At 40.2% G+C, this 26,397-nt stretch overlaps 1 protein-coding gene across 1 annotated transcript in view; it reads right to left on the bottom strand.

Moving 5' to 3' along the window:
* Positions 1-4,869: 4,869 nt before the first annotated feature.
* tmem163.S (transmembrane protein 163 S homeolog) overlaps positions 4,870-26,397 on the bottom strand; it is a 48,873-nt gene continuing 27,345 nt past the window's right edge. The window contains exons 3-8 of the mRNA XM_018238700.2: positions 26,290-26,333; positions 25,309-25,400; positions 15,184-15,280; positions 14,071-14,182; positions 9,125-9,266; positions 4,870-8,229 (exon numbers count right to left, since the gene is read on the bottom strand). Of these exons, the coding sequence (XP_018094189.1) occupies positions 8,169-8,229; positions 9,125-9,266; positions 14,071-14,182; positions 15,184-15,280; positions 25,309-25,400; positions 26,290-26,333 (548 nt within the window). The 3' untranslated portion in view covers positions 4,870-8,168. The remainder of the gene's footprint in view (positions 8,230-9,124; positions 9,267-14,070; positions 14,183-15,183; positions 15,281-25,308; positions 25,401-26,289; positions 26,334-26,397) is intronic.

A 26,397-nucleotide genomic window follows, 5' to 3' on the forward strand; every position in this document is an offset into this window, starting at 1 on the left:
TATTTAGCAACAAAATTCCTATGTCACTTTAACCTTTTCTGCGCTGGTGGGAATGTGGCACAGTCAGCATTATGGCGTTAAAGCCAACCTACCCATTTGTCTACCTATAATCACAATAATGGGGGGCACCATATAGTGACTCATCTCTCCATAACAGTCGGAGGCAGAAGGACAAAACTGAAGCAGAAGAGAAGAATGGATACTGTAGGACAATATGGTGATAGTAGTAAAGTAGTCAGTAGAGCAAGATGGAGACAGTAGGGTAAAATTAAGAGAGCAGGACAAGATGGAGACATGCAGTAAACCAAGTTGATGACAGCAGGACAGGATAGAGACAGTAGAACAAGAAAGAGACAGTAGAACAAGATGGAGACAGTGGAGACAGAAGGGTAAAATGGAGATAGTTGGACAAGATGGAGACAGTAAACCAAGGTGGAGACATTAAACCAAGATGGAGACAGTAGGACAAGATAAAAACTGTAGACAGAGCCAGATTTCTCTCCCGGATGCCCCGAGGCCTCGACACTTTAGGATGCGGCTGGGAAGCATGCCGTCCCTAAAATTTCACCACCCTAGGCCCAGGCCTTTGTGGCCTCACCACAAATCCGAGCCTGAGTGTAGAACAGTATTGAGACAGTATAAGAAGATGGAGACAGTAGAACAGGATGGAGACAGTAGTACAAGATGGAGACAATTACATCTTATATTGGTACTTATGAGCCTGTGGCCCTTCTGCTGTTGCTGAAGTACCGGTACAATCAGAACCAGTAACTAGAAGGTACTGGGCCACTTGTCAACATTTTTCATCCTGTCTAATCCCCCAAACCTTCAGACATGGGGCCCCCCTGTAGCTGTAGGGTTTGCTGTCATTTTCATTCCTGACTGCCCAAAAGATCATTTACCCTCAGAAATGCCCTTCAGAGCGAGACCTGTGTTGGGCTAGGCTGACCCACTGGAACAGTCGACTCCTCCCTTTCTATCCCCAATCAGGATCTGCTTGTGCTGTGACTCCACCCAGAAATGCCCACCAGCTCCCTATGTTGCCCACAGTCCAAAAAATCTGATCTTCTCTGCCCAGAACCCTACAACTTCCAGAGTACCTGACTCTGAGCAGGAATCAACTGGCAGATATTACTGGACCCAATATAAAATAAAACTTAATCTTAAAATAAACTTCCCCTCTAATCCCCATCTAATCTCTGTCTATAGGAAAAGAAGAGAGTGTGCAAGCAAGCCTCAGGACAAACAGAAGTTGTGTGTGACCTTGTATTGTGTGCCTGAGTGTGACTGGCACATTGTGCAGAGGAAATTGTGTATCGCTGACTGTAACATTGTAACGCTGAACTTTACCCAGCAACCAGCTCAGCTTCTACTACACTTAAAGGGGAAGTTCAGCCCTTGGGCATTTACATTTACAAAGTACATCAGCTTCATATTGAATATAACCTACAGAGCTGAAAAACTGTAAACAGATATAGTCTAGACATAGTATATATATATATATATATATATATATAATATATATATATATATATATATATATATATATATCCCTATTGCCATAATATACAATATATGTGATATACAATATAGTGCCCAAACATCTGATGTAAGGAAACATACTGTATCTGCCCTCCTGCTTTAGGATCCACTTGCTACCCTTATCCAATAGGGCTCCTATAATATGCAGTCAGTTCCCTCTTGTTATATTGTAAAGTAGGCAGGTTCCTGCTATAGATCAGGCCAATCAGGATGCTCAGCCCTCTCGCCCCCACCCAGCATTGTGTTACTGTAAGTGTGAGCTGCCTCTCTACTGGGGATACCTGTGCCCCATTCCACACTATCATAGTCTCCTTCTTCATTCAGTCATGCACTAAATTACACTAAGAATTGTCTCCCCAGGACATGGGGCATTAGGAATTAGTGTTTATTGCTAGCATGAAAGTTCTCCCTTGTGCCAAAGGCTTCTACATTTCCAGTTATTAGCAAGAATCTCACTTATTACCACAAGATGGCGTCAAAGCACCACTAAAACCTTGAGGAATATTTAACAACCTTAAAGGATAAAAAATCAGTGAATGTAAAATTAATTTGAGTGCTATCCTAAGCACTTTTGTAATTTACATTCATTATTTATTTTTTTCTTAATTCCAAGATAGAAAGATGTGAGAAAAGTTATCGGAGGTTTCTAATGTTTTTCCTAACCAGAAGAACATCAGAGCAGCCTTTTTCTATCTCCCAACAACATCCTTGACTACTTTGTGGTTAGAAACTGACCAGCAGGTGGCGCTGTTGTAACAAAAATTCATTCATATTAATATGAAGGCCTTAATATATTGGGATTAAAAATAAATGAACAATGAGCGTAAAAAGCTCTTGCATCAATTTTACATTCACTTATTTTAAACATTTACTTTTTATTAATTACCGGTCATACATTGAATTCCTAAAATGTTCAGCAGATTTAAAGGGAACGTTTTTTTTCTATTTCTGAATGAAAAAGACTAGAGCAATGTCAGGTGACATCGGAGTGACACACAAAGAGTTTCAATGACCAGCCTGAAGTGAGATCTCATGCCAGAGACCCTTGTTTGATTCCTTGTGACCCTAGAGAAGACACTAAGGGGGTTATGTAATAAAAGGCATTAAGTTTGCCCAGGAGCAGTAACCTATAGCAACCAATCAGCAGGTAGTATTTATTGATCACCTGTTTAAAAGCAAAAATGTTATTGGTTGCTATGTGTTACTTGTTCCTGGGCAAACTTAATGCCTTTTATTACATACGGGAGGTTAATCTTAATCTCCTGGTGTCCCAGCATATGTAGTGGGTCTGTTATGGCCGACTTTCTGGTTGTAAAGTGCTTTGAGTCGTATGGGAGCAAATAACTATATAAATCATCCCTTCTTCTTCTTCTGAAAGTCCAATCGCCAGGATTTAGCAGCAGGTGGTGCTGTTGCTTCATTTCATGATTTTAGGAGCTTTAACATTGCTAAAATAAATGGTTTTTTTTTTTAATTATAATCCTTTCATCCACATGGTTTCCTGGAGTTTTTGACCTTGGCCACATGAGGGAGATCTTGTTTCATTTAAGACCTTTTTACTGGCAGCAGCTCATTTACATCCATGTTATAAGAGAATCTCAAGCAGTCCTGCCCCCTCCCCCAACTTGACCATGGGAAGGAAAGCAGCCCAGGCACAGGCAGTGCCAAGAATCAGAGCTCTGTACCTGGAAACAGTCTGTGTAGAAAATGGACTTGTCCACGGGATATAAAGGGCAATATGGAAAACAGACACAGATTGAATTGAAAGAAGATTAACCATTTAAGGGTAGCAGTTAGATAGAGTCTTTTGCTGGGTATCTATATGCCAGTGGAACAGTGGAAAGTGCAGGCAGGTTGGGGTAAGATGTATGGTATTTCCTACTCATCTACAGGAGGATATTTATAGCTTGTGCTTTCATAAGCTGTTTTAGAAGACAATTCCCTTTCCAGCTAATATATAGTACCCATTCTACTTGCCTCTGCCCCCAGAATCCCCTCCATTTAGGGGACAGAATTGCCTAATATGTACCAACTATCACTGCGGCTCAGGTTTGCCTTTATATTGATGTCACTGTTGCACACTGCACTTGCCATTGTTTAATGCAGGAAGACAAAGTATAGGAGGCATTTCTGCTGCAGGGGTGTTCTTCTGAACTGCAGTTCATCATGTTTAATTTGAAAAGGACTTTTATTAAACATTTTTTATGTCTGGGTGACAGGTCCACTTTAACTCACTATTCACTGATCTGCACACTTTTATTTATATATTTATATCAGCTCTTTTTGTACTATTAGTGTTTAAATGTAAAGGCGATAGTGTTATACCAATAGATATATAGATATATATAATGTCCATACAGTGAGCACACTCTTTCCGGATTTAAAATATGGAGATCGGTGCATTGGTCAAATCTTGTAATACATTGTAGTAAATGGACCTGCACTCCTTATTTATAGTGGCAAAAAAATTGATGTGATTTATGCATTTGTGAATAAAGCACATCAATTTTTTTCACTATAAATAAGGAGTGCGGGTCCATTTACTACGATATATGTACAGACAATTCTATATATATATATATATATATATATATATATATATATATATATATATATATATATATATATATATATATATAACCAGCGAAGAGCCAGCACTCTTTATATATATATATATATATATATATATATATATATATATATATATATATATATATATATATATATATATATATATATATACAACCCAGCTAAAAGCACTGTCCTGTCAAAAAAGAGAAATTTTTTGGGAGCAGGGAGATGAACACCAGACCCAAAATATTTTAATGTCTTAGATAACTTAATATGAAATGAAATATTGCAATTTGCTACAGATGATACTGTTGGTCCCACTGATTAAGGTGGTTGAGTTTAAAGGGGATGTAAACAGAGGCATAAAATTGACTGAAATGAAAGTAAATGTAATTTTTTGCAGCTTCACAATATTTATTCATTCCTCATTCACAGTGGGTTTATATAGCTAAGTGATATATAAAGATGCCATTGCTATTGACAGCAGTATATGTCTGTCTGTTTATATTCACAGTGCTGCTGCTTCTGACTCCTGAAACAATGTAGCAAAAGCCAGCTGATTAACAGACCTGGACGTATGGCTCCCGCATTTAAATATTCAGAATGCACTGAAAATGTATTCTTTATTTTTCCTTATAAAGTACTATGAGATCTTGTTTTGTTTTTATCCTCACTAAACACCCCCACCCAGTCCCAGGAAATGCTCCCCTCGCACACTGCAGATAACAGGACGAAAAATTGCATAAGACCAGTTTGTTCTCTGAAATAAATATTTATTAGTCATGGATTGTTGTTCCCCCCTTACCCTGGGGGGGTGGCTATTGCACCTTGACGGAATCGTATACAGCACAGTATATTCAGGGGATACAGTCTATGGAATTATACATGATTATGACCAGTACAGTAGAAAAGACAAACATTTGGTTTTAATATCACCGCAAGAATAACAACTTTATTACATATCTCCTAGGAATATACTGGCATCCCCTGCTGGACATTCTTATTCACAGCTTTGTATATACAGATTGTAGTGCTAGGGTTATTCATTAAAGAAGAACTAAACCCTAAAAATGAATATGGCTATAAATACCATATTATATATACTGAACCCACCAATAATTCCAAAATCAGTTTCTAACATTTTTATTTGTGCTTGTGGGTAATGTGTATGTAGAGATCCACGGGAAACTAAATGTCAATCTCCCCAAATCTCCTTGTGTGAACTAACCCTAAAGGTCAAGCTTTAGTCACTAGAGGGAGCCTTTACTTTGCTAGGCTACACTGTTTGTTAGTCAAGTCCAAGCCCCACTCTTCCCTGATGGTAGAGCAGACCAAGAACAGAGAAATAAAGAGTGGGGGTAGGGGAGGTCTTAGTTGGGCCTGTAACATTTTCCCCATTTAGCTGCATATTAATTTCATTTATACAAGAGGTCAGTTTCTGTGCTTCAGAGTTCATAATAATCCTCACTTGTGCTTTTAGGTACTCATCTCTATGGATCTCTGATGGGGTATAGCATGGATTAACATCTGTAATATCACATATACAATGTAATGGAGTTTTAGCTGCCGGGCGGGACTCTAGCCATTGACCACACTAAATATTTATCTCCATGTATGTATAAATACTGTACATATAAGTCTGGGAAGCATGTGCAAGGGTATACCATATGCCAAAAAGTGTCAGTTCCTTTGGATAACAAATAAGATCATGAGATTGGCAGTTCTCAGTAGCCTGACGCATTGAGCCTGGGAGGAGGAGTCTAATGCAGGAAGGTACCATTTTTTCCCTAGTCCTAGTGCTTCTACAGATCATGTAAATCTCCCTGTATTTCTAGTTCCAGCACTGAATGTGCCTCTAGAAGTTCCTGGTGCCCATTTTATTATCTCATTGTTCCAGATCATTCTCATAATATATTCATGTTCTAATCATTAACCCTTTATCTTCACTCACAAACCAATATATTAGCACCCCCTGGTAATAGAAGGGCGTTGTTATATAAACATAAATTGATGTGAACACGAGATTGACTGTATGGTTAATGGAACGGGATACTTTGCCTATGGAGATTTGATGTTTGGGGCATGTCCATCAGCCCAATATTATATAATTCTGACTGGTTTCATTAAAAACTGAATAATAACATTTCTGTTCCAATTCCAGGCTAAAATGTCAGCTTGTGAATAGTACATAGCACTACATAGTATCTAAATTAGCTTTGTGCAGGACTCACAGTCATTCAGGAATTACAAGGCACCGGTCACACTATATATATATATATAATAAAGGTAACACCCCACAGACTAGTCAATAAAAGTCAATAAACCATTGCTGTAAGGTAAATTCTGATTGGCTGCCTCAGTTTTATTCACACACATACGTATATTGATTGGAACATTTCATACTGTGCTTTAAGATAAGTTACCCATCCGCCCAGTGGCCCCTCATCTTTTCATGACATCCATGGATTATTGCATTAATGTCCCTTTAAGATAACTATAAGCGCAGTGAATCTTTAAAAAGCCCACTGGATAATCTGATTTCTTGTATTTTCTTCTCCTGGGCTGCTTTCTTTCCCATGCTCAGGCAGAGGGGGGGGGAATTGGACTGCAGTCCATTGCAATGATCTGTGTCAGTAGGTAAAAGAGCTTGACGGCACAAGCACTCCCTCTAGTGGCCATAGCTCTAACGTGGCACACTGACATCAATGCAATGTCAGACCATGGGAAAGAGAGCAACCCAGTTAGGAAGTACCAGTGATCAGATTTTTGTTTCTAGGTAAGGACTGAAGGAAGAACCTAAGCAAACTTTTAAACATTTAAAGGGAGAGTGATATATTCTAGAAATTTGCAGGAACATTTTTATTATGCCTATAAAAACTTACTCCTTGCAAATGTGTCTCCCTGTCTCCCCATAGACCATCTTTACAGCAAACAGTGCAAAAGCAAACAGCCTCAGCCTATCCGGACTTTGTTCTGCACCACCGCCCAATGTCTCTCCTTAAGGTGGCCATAGAGCAACAAATAATATTGGACGATATTCGGTACATCTATGGCAGGAGATGAGCCGACCAATATTGGCAGAAGACTTGGATGTGGGTTGGCTCATTGATCTGGCTGGTCTAAAGATTTTGACCGGGCACCTTTGAAGGCACCAAAACATAAACCACTGTTAGTGCTGAAATGTCAGGTAGAATTCTATTGTTAATACTTGTATATCTGAAAATTCAGCACTAGCAGTTAGTATTGAAAACAAACGATTTTTCCAGCAACCAAGATCGTAATTGTAAAGTCTATGGTCACCTTAACTGTGGCCTTTGAATGGATGTCTCTTTCTTAGGCTTAGAGACTAATTGCTGTTTAAATTTGGAATGTGCCACTATGCTGATAAGACTGAAATAATGCTAGAAGGGCCACCTTCTGTACTCACCATAAAGATACTGTATATATAAAAATATATGTTAAAAATAATTTCCATAGCAACCTGAAATAACATCTAATCCACTTTGTAGTTTACAGCATCATGCAGATGTGCTTTCCAGCACCGGGGGTGGGGATTGCTACAGTGATATGTTTATGGGCCAGCAGCAGAGCAGCTCTCATTATATTCACATCACATGACCAAAGGTAGATCAGTCAGTGGCTTAGTTAATGTGACAGCCCACCTGTGCTAATCAGAGAGCCATCTGTCCCTGTTGGCAGCGAGGGTCCGAAGCAGCTCCTGTTCATTGTCTTTTACTTATCAGGTGCAAATGGACAAAGCAATGCTCACGCTAATGTTGTGCCATTTCTGTAAAGTATCTCCATCATCAGACACATGGACAAAACAAAGAGAGAGGCATTGCCCCCCCATACACACACAAGTCCGAGTAACAAAAATACTGTTTTTGCTCATTTACAAGCACATAACATTTGTATGTACAGGTGAGTGTTTTACATGAGCCCCCAAATACCTCCAGGGGAACCCACACAGTCCATTGACCTACAGGTAGAATTAACCTACAGTATGTACAAGAGATGCAGCCTTGGGGTCTCTCTCTTACTGAATCCCGCGTTCTTCATTCAAACATCTCATAGTGACGCGTCTGCCTCACCCTGGGAACCATGTCCATCAGCAGCCTAAAAGAAAATAATTTGTATAATATAGGAATCCTAGTAATGTCTCAATCAATATAACATAGTATAAAGTACCCCCTACTATATATTTTAAGGATATTATAAGTCAGGTTCTGACATCATATAACGGCATTAAGCTGCAAGCTGAGCTATATAGGGATAAGGGCAGGTATATAAGGGATAATGTATCCCCTACTGTAAATGATAAGGATATTAGAAGTCACTGAGGGGTTCTGTGATCATATAAAGACACAAGGATGCAGGATGAGTTATACAGGGAACGCTGAATATCACTTGTGTATTATAAGGGATAATGTACCCCCTACTGTAAATTATAAGGATATCAAAAGTCACTGAAGGGTTATTCTGTGACCAAATAAAGAGGAGACATGAGCAAAGTTGGCAAGGAGAGGAGAAAAATAGGAAATTTACCCAGAATAGACACGGGCAGAGGAGGCATAACCAGAAGAGACATGGGTAGAAGAGACATGAGAAAAATTGTCATGAGAAGAAGAGAAATAAGCAGGGAGTCAGGGGTAGAGGAGACATAATAAGAGGACATATAAGGACAGTAGGCATAAGAAGATGACATGCTGATTGCAGATGGACACTTAGGGGTAAAGAGATCAGCTGGGGAGAATTCTCTCTTCCTGCTCACTGTAACAATTGTAGCTAAACCATCATGTGTGACTTCCAAATAATCTCCATTATTGCAACCACTATATAAATGGGTTACACAAATACCCTGACAGATGGATCATGGGCTACAGCAAACATTCACACGTTGCATTCTGTCAGCCCTCATGTTGCCTAGCAACCGCCACTTGTGAATGAAGCATGCTCTGTAATTGTGTACAGGCACTTGTCCATACGGCAAACGCAAAACACGCTCACTCACTTGATGCCATAGGACATAATTATCAGTCCAATGAGGATGCCCACACTCCCATCCAGGTACCAGACATTCGAATTGTGCTTGTAAACCTCTGCGCTGAGAAGGATGGAGAAACCCATGACCCCCCCGACGAGGGAGTTGAACCCTGGAAGACAAATACAATACAATGTGGATATGCACCAGTGATTATATACAAATTAACTTTAAATGTAGAGATTTTACTTTCATTTAGAAAATCAATGAAGACTTATAACAAACACTTAGAGTTCAGAGCACATATTAAGATGCCTTAAAGGGCAAATAACCATCATAGTCATTTTCAAATTTACATGAATGCTGAATTTTCTGACGTTTTTATGAGACTGATGTGGGAAGTGTCTCCTAATGCTTTCCTCGCCAGTCAATCAAACCAAGTCTTCAGATTGATGACTCATGAGTAAGTCTGATTTGGAAAAACTACTAAAACTCCCACGCTGCTGTGGTTGGTATCTGTTTCCTACTCCATCTCATCGCCACCAGTTTTCTGCTATTATTTGATAGTGTCCTGAAACGTTCTGTGTTTGCTGTCGTTTGATATCTATCATTCAGCAGGTTGAATAGGCCTATCATTGGCATAGCTGATGCAAGAGAAGGCCACATTGCTTGGTACTATCTATGACATCAATAGAAAGTATGTGTCTATCATAACACCCTACTATTGCTCCTCATTCACTGGAGAAGCTATTGCCACTTACCCATGGCTCTGGAACATGGGGAGTAAAAGAGCTTTATATAGCTGAGAGATCTGGCAGTTTTGCAGTCTCAGAATAGGATAGTAACTTTCAATAGGGGCAGCTGCCATAACAAGGAAGTAGATTTCTCATTGCATGTAATGAGCCAAGCAAAAGAGTTAGTAGGGTCAGTCTTGGCTACTTTCCATCCAAATGGAACTGTCCCTTTTATTAAAATCACCTATGAGTTCTACTATGGGGGTCAGTTGTGCCCCCAAAAGGCTTTATTTGGATTTTGCATAGATCATTAGATGACTGGTTGACATAGAATAACTTTATGACAATTAGAGGTAGAAGAGTCTGGGGTGATGGACTAGAACACTATGGCAGAAGTTTACCTGGGGCTGTAGAGCCTTTTACAATCAATGGGCCACATTTTGATTGGAGAGAGTTAGTCTTTGGGACTCACAAAAACTGGCTCTTTAAATGGCAAAGACTTAAGATCTATATAAATCATTCCCTTTTTATATAATCTTGTGATTTTCTCTTTATGATGGCTGATTTGCTTATATCACATTATTTTCACCCTTCTGCCGCGTCGTGCAAAACAATGGCTGACAGATGGAAGGGAATGATTGTTTTCTGGCTAGTAGATCTGAGAGAGCTAATAAGCTTTGAGTTTCAATAATAAGCGACAAGAGAACAGATATAGGCATAGTCACTAAGAAACATAAAGCCCCCCCATCCCAAGTCTGCTTGAAAAACTGTTATTCTGTGTTTCTGATTGACAGAAACCACTTCCACCTATTCCAAGTCTGTTCCTGCTTCTTTTAGAAGTGAATTCCATATATCAACTACCCTTTCAATAAAGTCACCACTGCTGTCATCAGCTTTTCCAAGAGCTTCCAGGCAAGGCTTCTTGATATCCCTCCACAATGCTATTATTGTTCCCTTTGTGAAACTGGATTGGTAGCTGCTCCCTTGTGGGTTCTTGTTTGCCTTCATGTGGATCAAACCATAGAAGGTTCTGACTTATGTCTTTGTTTAACCTGCCTTTCTATATAAGACTGTGCTTGTTAGTCACTAGTATACCTTGCTGTAGCCTAGCAACACAGACAGATGAGTGCGCTTGTGCACTCTGGGGAGCAACCCTTCTCTACAGAAAGTCACAGCTTAGTATGAATTATGTGCATGAACTGGATGCACATAACCAGGATAAGTTCTCTGGTTAAGTTTCTGGCCTCAGTTCCCTTTAACCCTTAGCTGGTTGCTAGGGTCAGTGACTGTAGCAACCAGAGGACTAAATGTTTTGGAAGCCAGATTTTAATCATCATTATTGTTATTGTTAGGTTGTAAACTTGGAAATGGCAAAAAAAAAATTTAAATCACAAACCAGCTAGCAAATGTTTTAGACTATTTGCCCAACAAAATGTGCATATGCTACAGTTGCATTAATTAAAAAATAAAATGACAGCACTGATAGGGTTTATAAAGCCCCCCCTCCCTCCCCTCTTGATTACTCCTTTTGGACAGGAATAATTGCTAGCAGCCTTTGTGTTGGCGGATTCCACGCACGTCGGAAGCGATTCCCCAGTGATTCACACGTGTTCTTCATTCATTACCAGGGATCTCGGTGACTGCGTAGAAATCGCATTAGTTCCATCTGTCGCTGTGAGAGGGGCGGCTGCTTTCAACTCGCCTGGTAATTAGATTGACCCCAAGTGACTCGCTTCGCAGGCGGCCGGGCAACAGAGCAGAGCTGACTGCAATTATTGGGTTAACCCCATCCCCAGTTAACATCAGTAATAAACATATCCCATATTACAATCAGGCCTATCAGCTTGTTGGCTGGAGTAATGGGCTGTGAATGAGCAATAAATGGATCTGACAACAACTGCTCACTTTCCCCAATGCAAATAAAGGAAGTAGTGTGTGTATTACAAAGCTGTCATCCCAATGCCCCCTGGTTTTAATGGTCTTCACTTCCAACTATGTTCTTGTATATCTGCACACACAATTGTACACAATGTGCAAATGTTACGCAGCAGCATAACAAGAGCATGCTTCCGCCTCCCCCCCAATTTTTTTTTGGAGAGGCCAGGCATGCACAACACAGACACGAATGACAATTTAAAGAAGAACGACGGGACAGGGGATTTTACTGCTATAGAGCAGCGATATCCAACTTCTGTGCTACCAAGGGCCGGAATTTTTCAGGACAACGTGGTGGTGGGTCGATGATGGAAACCAGTGTTGACCACGCCCTTTTAAACCACACCTATTTAAACCACACCCATGTAATCTCAAGAACTTTTACAACCATGTCCACATGAATGGTGGTAACACACCAAAAAACCAAATGGTTGGTGCTCACTGCAGGGATAACACTCATCTCTCATATGTGAAAAATATAAATCAAATCCTTTAAAGGGTGGTTTACCTTTAAAGTATTTTAGTATGTTATAGAATGCACAATTCTAAGCAACTTTTCTTTTTTGTCTTAATTATTTATTTTTTATAGTTTTTTAGTTATTAGCCTTTTTCTTTGGATTACAAATGCTCTGTAAAGCTGTACATTTATTGTTATTGCTACTTTTTATTACTCATCTTTCTATTCAGGTCCTCTCCTATTCATATTCCAGTCCCTTATTTAAATCAGTATATGGTTGCTGGGGTAACTTGGACCCTAGCAACCAGATTGCTGAAACTGCAAACTGGAGAGCTGCTGAATAAAAAGCTAAATAACTCAAAAACCACAACTAATAAAAAATGAAAACCAATTGCAAATTGTCTCAGAATATCACTGTCTACATCATACTAAAAGTGAATTTGAAAGTGAACAACCCCTTTAAATATACCATAAACATAGCCTTAAATCCATATGCCACCTCCTACCTTGTGGAGGTGGCGCACCCCCAGCATATGATTAAACATCTTAGGGGCTCCTAACAACACTTTCCAAAAGCTAACCAACCCCCAGAACAAACCCTACACGCTCACATCCCACACAGTACAGAGTAGGGAAAGCAGAGTATGGCACATACAGGGAGCATAGGGAAGACAGAGTATGACACACACAGGGAGCATAGGGAACGAAGAGAATGGCACACACATGGAGCATAGGGAAGGAAGAGAATGGCACACACATGAAGCATAGGGAAGGAAGAGTATGGCACACACATGGAGCATAGGGAAGGCAGAATAGAGCAGGATACAGGGAACCTATCAGGATATTAGATACAGTGACACAATACTGGTGCCCCTCCAGCAGTTTGTCTGAGCTGTGAACAGGTGAACAATGGGGGCACTCTTGGTTTGCGTCTGAGGTGTGAACAGTACAGGGCTTTAGGGGTGTAAACAATATAGGTGTTACATGTGTGAACAATACAGGAGCCAAATGTCAGACTTTGAGGAATACACAATGCAGGGGCCAGTTGATACCACTGATACCTTTTAAAGCTTACACAAGGTAAGAAATCACAGCAGGCAGACTTTCATGTGGGGGCCACGCAAGGGGGGTTCACAGGCCTCAAGTTGGACAGCCTTGCTATATAGGAAGTTGACTTCCTCTATAGTTATGCCACTCGTGCCCTGGATGAAATTTAACCTAAGTTCTCAATAGTAACCTTTTATCCAAGCCTCTCACTGAGCATGGGGAAGAGAGCAATACATAAACAAGAAGTGAATCAGAGATCTGCACTAAAGCAGGGAATATACTTTTCCACTTTATAGTGTATGTAGGGATGTTTATATAGGGAGGGAAGCTTATACGGCTACAGTGACTAGTGTATGTGCAAACAAACACATTTCCCTAAAAGGAACAGTAACATCAAAAAGAAATGATAATATAATATAGTGTTGCCCCGCACTGATAAAACTGGTGTGTTTGCTTCAGAAACACATATATCGTTTATATAAACAAGCTGTTGTGTAGCGATGGGGGCAGCCATTCAAGCACAGAATACACAATAGATAACAGATAAAATCTGAAGAATCCCATTATAATATTACAGAGCTTATCTGTTATCTGCTTTGTATCTGGTGCCTTTTTTCCCTTTTCAGCTCTAAATGGCTGCCCCCATAGCTATACAGCAACTTGTTTATAAAAACTATTGTAGAATATCTGAATCAAGTACAAATTCAGTGGGTACTGGGAGCGGTAGTCCAAAAACTATGGGTAGGCTGTACAAAGGGACAACATCAAAGTAGCAAATAGAAACATCCAATGACTTAACCTACCATCTGTTATGAGCGCTTGACTTGTTAAGACTTTCCCCAACATGAATTTTATTGCGGCCAGGAGTGAGCAAAGGATCCCACTGAGTATGGAAACGCTGAAGAGAAAATCATCCTGAAAGAAAGAGAGGGGTTCCTCATTAGTGATTCTGTCTGTGGTATAACAAGCCTGGAGTCCTGTGAGTTAGACAACCCCGTTGCTTAGTATCTACTGATAAGAGCTAACAGTTCATACAGAAAACATGAAGAATTATGTATTTTATTCTTCCAAGGAGCACCTCTGGTGTTAGGGTCCCAGGGCACCCATCAAGTTTTATATCATAGGAACCAGCATTCACTTACTATTAATGTTCCCTTTTACCATATTTATCACATTTTGCAAATGATAGTAACTGCTAAAGAAGAATCACTATTGTGACATCACTTGTGTTGAGTTCACAAGCAACATGCTGCTGTACTGTACAACAGAAGCTTTACTTTTTTCTGTTTTTCTATCAATCATACAGTCACAGAAAAGAAAATACTGACCAATCAGTCACTAAAGTCGACCCTAGTGTATAGTGTAATAATGGAATAAAATAAAATCTACTGAGATGCATACGTGATCCCCTGATCCCCAGACACATGGTTTAAAATGTATATAGCATAACAACAAAAACAAAAGCTCTTGTCATTGAAAGCTATTGAGGAGGGGTTTGTGGTTAGAACCCACTGTCACATTAAATAAATGAGCACCCAGTAAAGATGCAGCAGCGGAATGAAAAGGACAGATTTACTACTTCGAGCTAATTATGCACAGGAAATTATGTCGATGGGGTGCAAACATTTTTTTTATTCCTGGATAATTTCTTGGATTTATTCTATGGCAGATGGGTAATTAGTGCAGAGTTGTTATTGCTTAAGACATTGATTTGTACAGAGTACAATTATGCATGTCCCCCCCCTCCTGTACATGGAACATATGTACTGATGTGGTAGTGTCACCCATAATTATATTTGGTGGGGGGGGGCTCCTGCTATGTTTTCCTATAGCTTCCTGGGTGTTATGGCAAATATGCAGCTATGAACCCTGACAATGGAAACAAGGAAAAGGTTTAATAGGGAAAGGTCACTTACCACTTCTGGCAGAATCCTGATTGAAAGGTCATGGATGGCTTTGGATATAATGCAGATGGAGGAAAGCAGGAATATTGTTCCCAGGATACAACAAGCCCTTGAGAATGAAGCATAGAAAGGGGAATTGAGTCAACAAATCACATAATGATCTATTGGAATCACTTGTAAGTTTAGAGAGCAGGGATAGGCAACCTGTGTCAGCCAGAGCCAGATGCTGAGTGGTACTTCAACAACATACCATTGGGCAAGGTATTTCCTAGCGTTTTGTAGATGCAACAAGTAGCTTCTACTAGTAACTCTGTGTGTCCACCATAAGAGCTGGTAGAACAAGTAGAAACAATAGAATTACATCTTAATCTGATGATTCAGCAATATCCCTTTGACGATTTCCAGGCGCCTTCATAGGCCATATATATCCCAATCCCTTTTTTTTTTTGATTTTAAGGCTGTGAATTATTTCAGAATGCTACGGATAACAATGGAAGCCACTCCCAATTTAAAGGGGAAGTATGCTATATTCATAAGCAATATTTATCCTTAACACAGACAATGAAGAATAGTTTAGTGTATGCTCAGGAATGCCCTTATCCTTCTGTACTTGCATTTATACATGAGTGACATGAGTGTTCAGACTCCTTAAGATTCTCATGTGTGATGCTGTTAATTGATAGTGACTAGATATAGCTTTTTTGTCTGAACTAAAAGCAGTATAACAGCTGGGTACTAAAGTATATACTGCCCAATGTACACACTGGTGATAACCGGTTCTACTAACCCATGAAAATCCTGACTGGTTAGCTAGTCTCCACTAATTCTAAGCCTTCCTTATTGAATAGAACCTCACTCAAAAGTTCTCCTTCCACTTTTATGAATAGCAAACTGGATATTTGGAAATATCATTGGCTATACTATTACGTTCAATATTCATTTTACAGTGAACCTTTAAAGGAAAACTATACCCCCCCCCCGGAACAGTGTAGGTCTCTGTAAAATATATTGCATAAAACAGCTCATATTTTGATGGGCGCTGATTTTATGGGCTACAGATGGCTAGAGATGTACAGCAATCTGATGGTGCAAGAATCTCTATTACCCCATTTTTTCCTGCCTATAGACAAGTACAGCACAGCTTCTGAGTCTCCCTCCCTCTGTCTGACCGTGGAAAGGTAAGGGAACAACCCAGGAGTAGGTGTTACAAAATAATAAAATCTCTGTGGGTCTCTGTGTTGGATTCATATTCACAGGAGGAGCTAAGAGAAAACAGTCTCATGTGGACTTTTACTGTAAGGGTAACAAAATACATGATAATCCTTGTATTTTATAAACATTCCTTTTTTTGCAAGCAAACATTCTGAATGCCCTTGAAAATGAAAATATCTTCAACCTCAGCAAAGAGAAGCTAGTATAAGCCAAAGGGGTCAGACAAGAGGGAGAGAGAAGGGGAGGAGGAGTTTGAATGTGCCCCCCAGGATTATGCTCTACACTGAATAATGTATGAAATGTTATAGATTTCTGTTAATATCCTTCATTGCTGCATTTACTGAGGCCTCTTGTTACCTTTGCCAGAAAGTCCACGCCTGCCGACAGGGCTGATGGAGTGGGGATTGTGCTGCACAAAGCATTTCATAGAATGGACAAGAGGCATATAAATCAATACTTAAAATATGTGTTAAAATGTATTTATTCACATGAGCATGGAACCCACGTATTAATGAAGGCAGAGCCTCAGAATGGACAGATTGGGCAACAGATTGTACAGAGAGAAAACCCCCTCCGATATGACCTGGGACGCCCTGTGCGATTTGCACTGAACAATGCCAGACCCACGAGCAGAAAATAGTATAGATAATATGAAGGATTTAATTTGCCAGTGATTCCCCATAGACTGTCTCTTCCCAAATACATGGAGATTTTCAGGAGATTGTGGGGTGAAAGAACTGACCAGGGCTATAGTCTACAAACATAGATGAGCCCCGTACAACAGTGTATTATAAACTAAAGCTTATATGTGAATGATAAAATAAAGAATAATAAATGACATCAGGCTAATGCTAAAAAGAGTTACTATAATACCAAAATGTCCTTTCTTTAAAAAAAAATATTTCACTTTTTATGCTGGGCAGTGTTTTGTAACTAAATAATGGACATACTGTATATACAATTTTCTATGGATTATTGTAAAACTACCATGGATTTACAGTATTTACTTTGGTTTAATGCTTTCATATTTCAAAGTCCTGTTCAGTCCAAAGTTTGCAAACTTAAGCCTGTCCCCCAATAAGGAGCCCAGACTAAGAGTGAGATTTATGTGTGCATGCTGCCCAGGTACAAATGGAACAAAAGCAGAGCCATGTAGTTTAACATGTTTAACATATAACATTTGTATATATGTGGTGTTTATACAAATGGCCTGTAGATGTCACTGTGCCCAGACTTATACTGTGCATACTTCCTGACAGCTTAAAAGTGAAAGTTACTGTTGTGTAATGCCTGCATGAGCCTGCTAATAAAGCACTGTTATACTCTACTCATCCTCGGCTACCCAAAACATAACAAATGGTGACAAGGATGGCTCTTCTACCTCTGCAGCAGCCTGCACCTTTTCTCCCAAACCCTGGTGAGCCTACAATACGTTTAACTGCTTGGATCCATATGTTTGAAAATTACATTATTGCTGCTGACCAAGGGGAGATTTCTGCTGCTAGAAAGCGTTCTTTACTTATTCACTGCCTGGGAGCAGAGGGACAGCGTATATTCTATACATTACCATTAGCTAATGATACTTATGAAACTGCTCTTACTGCTATAAAGAACTTTTTCGTGCCAAGCGTAAATGTGGTTGCTGAAAGATATAAATTCCGCCAATGTGGATAACGTAATGGCGAATCCACAGAACAATTTGTAGCAGCTTTGAGAGAGCTGGTTGTTACCCGTGAGTTTGGAAATCTAACATGAAATGCTAAGAGACCAAATAGTGGAAAAAACAAACTCACCTCAGAGAGAGACTGCTCCTAGAGCAAAGGCTATTACAGTTGCTAGAGAAGTATCCTAAAAGGAAAATAGGCCCAAGGTTCAATTGTGTCCACAAATCCCAGCCGGCTCCTACTTGTATCCCTCCAAGTCCGCAAATCTGTTACTGAAATAAAAAAGCCAGCGCCAAAGGCACGGGAGACAGACAAACAGGCAAATAGGGTAATATAGTTTTACGATGTTGCCACCTCTTGTGTAAGAAACAGACCACTTTTTTCACCATATATGTGTTGCCCTCCTTTACTATCGACCTCCACCAAAGGGTTAAAAAAACTTTCCTTAGAAACTCGTTTAGGTGGGTACTCACAAACAGGGAATATCAACTTGCACGTAAAATCATGAAGCGCCTGAAGAAGTCGCAAGACGAAACGCGTAAGGCAGGTGACGTCACTGGTAGGCGCCCAGCATCGTACACGAGGAACGAACGGACACAAACAACCGCTTATACATCTTCCCAAGCTTGATCAACCTGGGACTTTCTTTGTGCGGACTGGTGCATACAGGGGGAGCCTCCAGTTGGACGGTGCATATGCTCTTTTTAAACTTTTGCCATGTGAGTGCATTTTAAGCTTTGTTTTTATTAACATTAAAAAGGTATTTTTACACTATTCGCTGCTGCATGTTGATTCACAGTTCATACAAGGAGAAGCGCTTCATGATTTTACGTGCAAGTTGATATTCCCTGTTTGTGAGTACCCACCTAAACGAGTTTCTAAGGAAAGTTTTTTAACCCTTTGGTGGAGGTCGATAGTAAAGGAGGGCAACACATATATGGTGAAAAAAGTGGTCTGTTTCTTACACAAGAGGTGGCAACATCGTAAAACTATATTACCCTATTTGCCTGTTTGTCTGTCTCCCATGCCTTTGGCGCTGGCTTTTTTATTACAGTTGCTAGCCAAATTGAAACAGCAGTGGCAGAGGCTACAACTCTCAGTCAGAGAACTGCTGGGAATGTACAGACTGTGAATTCAGCACTGTGGCCTAATAATGCACAGTCACATGCAAAATACAGTGCTAAGGAAAGGGATTCACTGCAAAACCATACAGCAAATACAAATAGAAAATATTGCTTTCGCTGTGGTTCAACACAACACACTGCAAATCATGTTACATGTCCTGCAAAAGCTAAACGGTGCCGCAAATGCACAAAAGTAGGACATTTTGCTAAGATCTGCCGTAGTTCTGCTAAAGATGTTCATGAAGTCACTACTAGAAATGTTACAGTATTAAGTGTGGTTAAAGCTGGTATATTTATTCCAGACAAGTTTATATGCACTGTCAATGTCAGTACTGCTTCTGCTGACAAGGGACACTCCATTAACCTGATGCTTGATACAGGTTCAGCTGTTTCTATACTACCAAAGGATATTTTCTTGAAATACTTTGCAAAAGATGCACTTGTTGCACCTGCCCTGAAACTGGTCAGTTACTTAAAGAATCCAAACCCTGTGCTTGGTTGCTTGCCAGTGACTGTACAATTTGAATCAAATACTGCAAAATGTGACTTTTACATTGTGAATAAGGGTATTGCTGCATTAAACCTACAATTAGTTGATGGTCTCATTACTACAGCATCAGTGCCTGCCACACAGCCAGTGTCTACAATTTCACCACAAAGCAACACTTCACTGGGTTGTGCAAAGAACCTTGTACACAAGAGACCAGATGTAAAACCAGTACCATTTCCTGATTCAGTATGGAAAAAACTTACTATTGATATTGTCGGTCCTTTTACAGATGCTCCTATAGACTGCAGATTTGCTATAACCTTGATAGACTATTACAGTAAATGGCCTGAAATTGCATTTGTTTCTCATATAACATCAGCTACAGTAATAATATTTCTGTCTACAGTCTTCAGCAGAGAAGGTAATCCAAAGGAGTTAATATCAGACAACGGACCACAGTTTGTATCATGTTTTCTAATCCTTTCTAAGAGACAGGAATATTGTGCAAATCTTCAGTGTATTACCCACAAGCAAATGGAGAAATCGAGCGATTTAACAGAAGTCTGAAAGAAGCACTACAGACAGCAAATCTTACTTGGAAGTCTTGGAAAGTATTTACAACAGAGTTCCTACATAACTACAGAGCAACGCGCCATGCAACAACCCAATCATCCCCAGCTGAATTATTACATGGCAGACAGAGGTGCACTAAGTTACATGTTGCAGACATCAAACTTCCAAAAAATACTGTGCCTACAAAATCATCTACTGCTGACATTGTGAAACATCAACAAGCTAAATGCAAGGCTTATACTGACAGAAAACATGGTGCCAGAGAAGTACACTTTTAGCCTGGATCTTTAGTCAGAATTAAGAAACCAGGAATACTGAAACAAAGACAATCTAAATTTACTACACCACTTGAAGTCAAGAGTCATTTCATCCATATATGTTTCTACAGTACACAGTGAAATGAAACAACGTTACTCTAGGACCATGGTGCTACACACAACATAGATTATCGGACAACAGACAAAAAGTGCAAGTGCAAAAATATGCAACTCCTGCAAAACAGGATAGCATAGTGAAGGGACAGGACAAGTGCAGATGTAATATGTTAAGTAAATAATGCTAAACGTCAGACATGATGGGTGTATCATTGTGAAATGATAGTAGTAAGGACATGATAAAGAACAAAATAAAGTGCAGATGTGCTCATAGAGAACAATTGTATCCAATGGATATTTATTTATACAATAAGTTCAGATGGTGTGTGAGTGTGAGAGAGATCTGTCCAGTCCCTGAGTATTCAGGAGCCTTATGGCTTGGGGGAAGAAACTGTCACACAGTCAGGTCGTGAGGGCCCTAATGCTTTGGTACCTTTTTCCAGATGGCAGGAGTGTGAACAGTGAGTGTGTGGTGTGTTGGATCAGCCACAATGCTGGTGGATTTACAGATGCAGCGAGTGGTGTAAATATCAATAATGGAAGGAAGAGAGACACCTATGATCTTCTCTGCTGTCTTCACTATCCTCTGTAGGGTCTTGCGCTCCATGACAGTGCAGTTCCCAGCCCAGACAGTGATACAGCTGCTCAGGATGCCCTCGATAGTCCCTCTGTAGAAGGTTTTGAGTATGGATGGTGGGAGATGGGATTTCCTCAGCTTGCGCAGGAAGCAGAGGCACTGTTGAATGCTGAACTGAAGTCTATGAACAGCATTGAAACATAGGTGCCTTTTTTGTCCAGATGAGAGAGGGCCAGATAGAGGGTGGTGGCTATTGCATCGTCTGTTGAGCGATTTTGACGGTATGCAAACTGTAGGGGGTCCAGTGCTGGTGGCAGCAGGGTTTTCATGTGTTTCTTGACAAGCTTCTCAAAACACTTCATGATGATGGGGGTGAGTGCCACAAGATGGTAGTAGTTGAGGCAGGACACTGATGATTTCTTCGGCATGGAGGCAATGGTGGTAGTTTTGAAGCACTTCGGGACAGTGGAGGTGTTCAGGGAGATGTTAAAGATGTCAGTGAAAACATCTGCCTGCTGATCTGCACATTCTCTTAGCAGAGAGTGAGACACCAGCAAGGACCATACACATATGAACTGTCTGATGGACGCATATGGAATGCAAGTCATCTTGCTCCTGTTAGATATGACTTTGGAAAAGCTCTATTTGATGAAGGACATTTTCCTACTCCTGAAGTCAACTGCAATAGGCCTGAAGAAAGTGAACCTATAAGGCATACTGAGAGAATAAGAAAACTACCTGCATGGACCCAGGACTATGTGATGTGAATAATGCATATTATTGCTTTAAGATACCGTATATACTCGAGTATAAGCCGAGTTTTTCAGCACAAAAAATCTGCTGAAAAACTCTACCTCGGCTTATACTCGGGGCAGTGCCGCTTCCCCCTTTCCCGGCCAGATCCTCCCCTAGCTGCCCCATCCTCCTTCAGTGCCACTACCCGATCCTGGACTGTCAGTGACTGTCACTCACCTTCCGAACTCAGGGGGCAGAAAGGTCGCACCAGCTCGCAGAAAGAGAGTTGATTTTACTGGGCCAAGTTCTCCGCCTCCTCGCTGCAAAGTGCGGCCACCTGCGGAACAAATGAATCGTGCAGAGACTCATATACGGAGAGCAGACACGGCGCCATCCCAGGCATGAGCACCGGCAAAGGTTTCCTACTTCCTGTCACACGTCTGTAAGTTCCGGTTCACGCGCTGGAGCTCCGGTTCATGGCACAATAGGCGCACAAAGCAGCATGACAAGCACAGGAGCTGTACAGAATATGTAGCTTGTATGAGCTTCTCTGTCCTGTGCTTAGAGCTACTCACTCTGGGGCTGCTGCTGCTGCTTCTTCTTCTTCGTCGTCCTCTCTGACAATCAGCCCATCAGCCAGTGCGGGAGGTCACTTGACTTCTGCGTCTGTCATTGCCAGAGTTCTGTGGATAGGGTGCGGGCACAGCGCGAGGTTGGGCATTTATTGGTGAGTTGTACACATTTTGGAAAGCTTAAAAATGCAGTGCATATTGGGCAGATTTGGGGGCAGCATTTTTTCAGAAGACGAGGGTGTGACTTTTGTGCAGTAGCAATAGTCTTAGATTAGGGTGTCATTAGTAGGTAGGGCTTTCAGCCCAGGTGAGTGTTGGGCTAATACTAGATGATGTTTTAATTTAACATATTTTTATTTATATAAACTTTACCTATTTAAAGCCCCATTGAAAGTCTGTTGTGGTTCATTATGCACCAGGTTGGTGGTATGTGCATGAATTATCAACAAAACAAATAACTGAGTAAAAGTACGGTATGCAATGGAAAAGGTTGATCTGTCATTTTTCACCCTAGGCTTATACACGAGTCAATAAGTTTTCCCAATTTTCGTAGGTAAAATTAGGTACCTCGGCTTATACTCGGGTCGGCTTATACACGAGTATATACGGTACATTGTTGTTGTTTATTACATTTGCCCAAATGCTTTCCTACTATAGGGGGAATATGAGGTTATACAAATGGCATGTAGATGTCACTGTGCCCAGACATACTGTGTATATTCCTGACAGCTTAAAAGTGAAAGTTCCTGTTGTGTAATGCCTGCATGAGCCTGCTAATAAAGCACTGTTATACTCTACTCATCCTCGGCTACCCAAAACATAACAATAAACACAGGCAGTGAAAATATATGACTCCAAAAATGCCCACAGTAGCTCCCCATTTTCTTCTCTGTTGATTCACTGCCCATGCATTACTAGGCTGATTAGTAATTAGTTCAGACTCACATTATGTGGCAGCTCAGAAACCAGTGCAGTTTGCACCTGAAATTAGTAAGCAGCCCTGCAGCATCAGCTTCAGTTATATGTGGACCACAGACAACCCCTAAGCTTAGCTTCTCAACAGCTGCCCAAAGCACACTGAGCGTGTGCGTGTTACTGACACTCCTAACAAAATCAAAGATGGGGATGACTTTGAAGGTCTGGATCGTTACTGGTATAGAGATTCTGAAACTTAGGCTGGTGCAGTAAGTTCACTATATAAAATACATATTTCCTACATGTTTTTAGGGTTTAGTTGTCCTTTAAATATTGTAGCAGGTTTAAAGTCTTCACCGTACACTTCATATGGACTTAACTTGCCAAAATCCTTGTTACTCACCATATTGGAATATTAACTTTACAATGCCTTTGCTTGAGTCACAGGCTCCTAACACTATACTCTTTATTCTTGCCTTTAAGCATTAATATGCATGTGCATGTTGCACCCTGATAATGTCCCACCCTAGACCCTATCCATGGCTTCTAAACATATCAGATTTGCCTGTGCAGAGATCAATAAGTTCATTAAACAACTTTAGGCAAGTCTTCCTGACTCTGGAGTATCTCAGAGTGGATGGTTGAGTTGTGTTTATGATGAGTGAATGAGTTTGTTAAGAACACCGAACAAAGGTTTTGCAATAAAATGTCTTATTTTGAAACTGATTAGGTGTGCAGCCATTTAGGCAGAACTAACTTGGAGAGCACTGGAGACCCACTGAATGGTATCACAACCCATAACTTCTTTGAACTTCATTACATTAGTATTCGGGCTCCTCACTCGGCAGGGTCTGAACTGCTTGAAAATACCTAGAAAGCTCCCCTTATCTCAGCAAAAGATTTTATATATATATATATCTATCTATATATATATATATATATATATATATATATATATATATATATATATATATAGATATATATATATATATATATACAGTCAATGGAAGAGTCGGCACTCACGTCACAAAATACACGGATGCCTGGGTGCAATGTCCAAAATCGGATTAAATATTGTACAAATAAGGTCCGCACTCTCAGGACTTAGGAAAAATGAAAAAATGTTTATTCACACAGGAGACTGACGTTTCGACCTCTTCGACTTTGAGAAAGGCCTCTGAAGAGGTTGAAACGTCAGTCTCCTGTGTGAATAAACGTTTCATATATATTTATATATATATATAACCGACTCAGTCTCATTAGCAAGCAATCACTTTCCCTAGCAACCCAAGGCTACTCATTAGAATTCAGCTGGTACCTCATTATCCAAACAGCTTTTGGGCTATAAAGTAACGGCTCCAAAATAATGAGAACAACATAATTGTTTTTTCTCACAATCAGACATCTGTGGCAGCTTTGTTTCTTCATTTTAAAAAATTGACTAATTATGGTTTCAAATGTTCATTTAATGCTCAGAACAAATATTAGATGAACCATTAAGTGTTGGCCTTGTCATGGCAACATAAATCTGGGGTGATCAATAAGGCAGCTCCAGGATTAGGATGATGGTGGCTTTAATATTCTGCTCCTGTGCAGTTAGAGCAGTCAGGGTCCCAATGCAGAACATGCCCGGACTGGCAATCTGTGGGTTCTGACAAATGCCAGAGGGGCTGCTATAAGGTCCCATCGAAAATCAGTATTTAGTGGGCCTCTATGTGGGCTGATTGGGCCTCTGTGTACCTGAAATGCCAGGGCCTATTTTAATTCTCAGTCTGGACCTGGTGCAGAAAGGCTGTTGCCCCCAGGAGTGAAATTACATGTATCAACATTTAACAACAACTTTGAACAAATCCCAGTATCCATTAATTTAGAGGGCTCTAAATATGGTGGCACCTACTCACATGTACTCCCTGTGCGCAGAATGTACAGCTGCAGCATTGCTGTATCTCCACAATACTATAGCTGATGAAAAAACATCCAGGACAGCATCAAACTAAAAAAAAAAAAAATAATGGTTATACTGTATAAATATATATATAATACATAAAAGCCATGAATATCTTGTAAATTATATCCTTATAAACTGTGAGTTCTGATGTCATCAGTTATAAACGGTGAGTTCTGATGTCATTTCTGTCACATGACTCACTAAACGTGTGTATTATAATAAATAAAGTACCCCCAGTTGCAAAATATGAGAATATTAGAAGTTACCTCGGAGTTCCATGACTTGTATAAAATTCTATGAAAGCAGGTTCGCTGATGCCTGGTGATATTAATATCTTCTAAATGTAAGAAACTAAAAAGAAACATCACCCAGGGGGCTTTTGGTAAATTCAAATAAAGGTAATTAAGTGAATGGTCCGCATAGCGTTTGCTCCACCAAGGACGCCATTTACGTGAATGCTCGTTTTCAAGTCAAAATCTCCCTCAAATTCTGCTTATACCAATCGCCTCAGCAGTCTGGATCGTGATAGTTAAAAAGGGTCATTCCAGTACACTTGCCTCACTGGCTAATAAATAAAATAGTAAATGCAGGAATGTAACTTTACTACCCAGCAATTGGATCACAGGTCCTTTTCAATTTGCCATGTTCCCCTTGCAGCTGCAGGGTCTGCTCCCCCTGCTGTTGGTCATTGCATTTGCCAATATAGAATATAGCAGATCCCAAACTTAAGTTCTGTATAGATACACATTTGCAGATAAAGTTCCATGCACAAAATAAAGTGTAAATTTACGCTAAGCCAACCTCTATGGCGACTCTATCAGCAAACATACAATGAGGCAATGGCCTGTGCACACAATAAGCTGTACCCTTATACTGTACTGAGGAATAGAAATAAATGACATTTCAGAGTGAATTCAAATATAAAACAACTTACAGCAAATCCAAATGATGACGCGCTGAATCTCATAACAGAGACGGCTGAAAAGAGAAATGAATCATTAGCTGTACATTCTGTTAGTGTGAGACCTGGTATTGACATGAA

Source organism: Xenopus laevis, chromosome 9_10S, assembly GCF_017654675.1.
Source record: "Xenopus laevis strain J_2021 chromosome 9_10S, Xenopus_laevis_v10.1, whole genome shotgun sequence".
NCBI lineage: Eukaryota > Metazoa > Chordata > Amphibia > Anura > Pipidae > Xenopus > Xenopus laevis.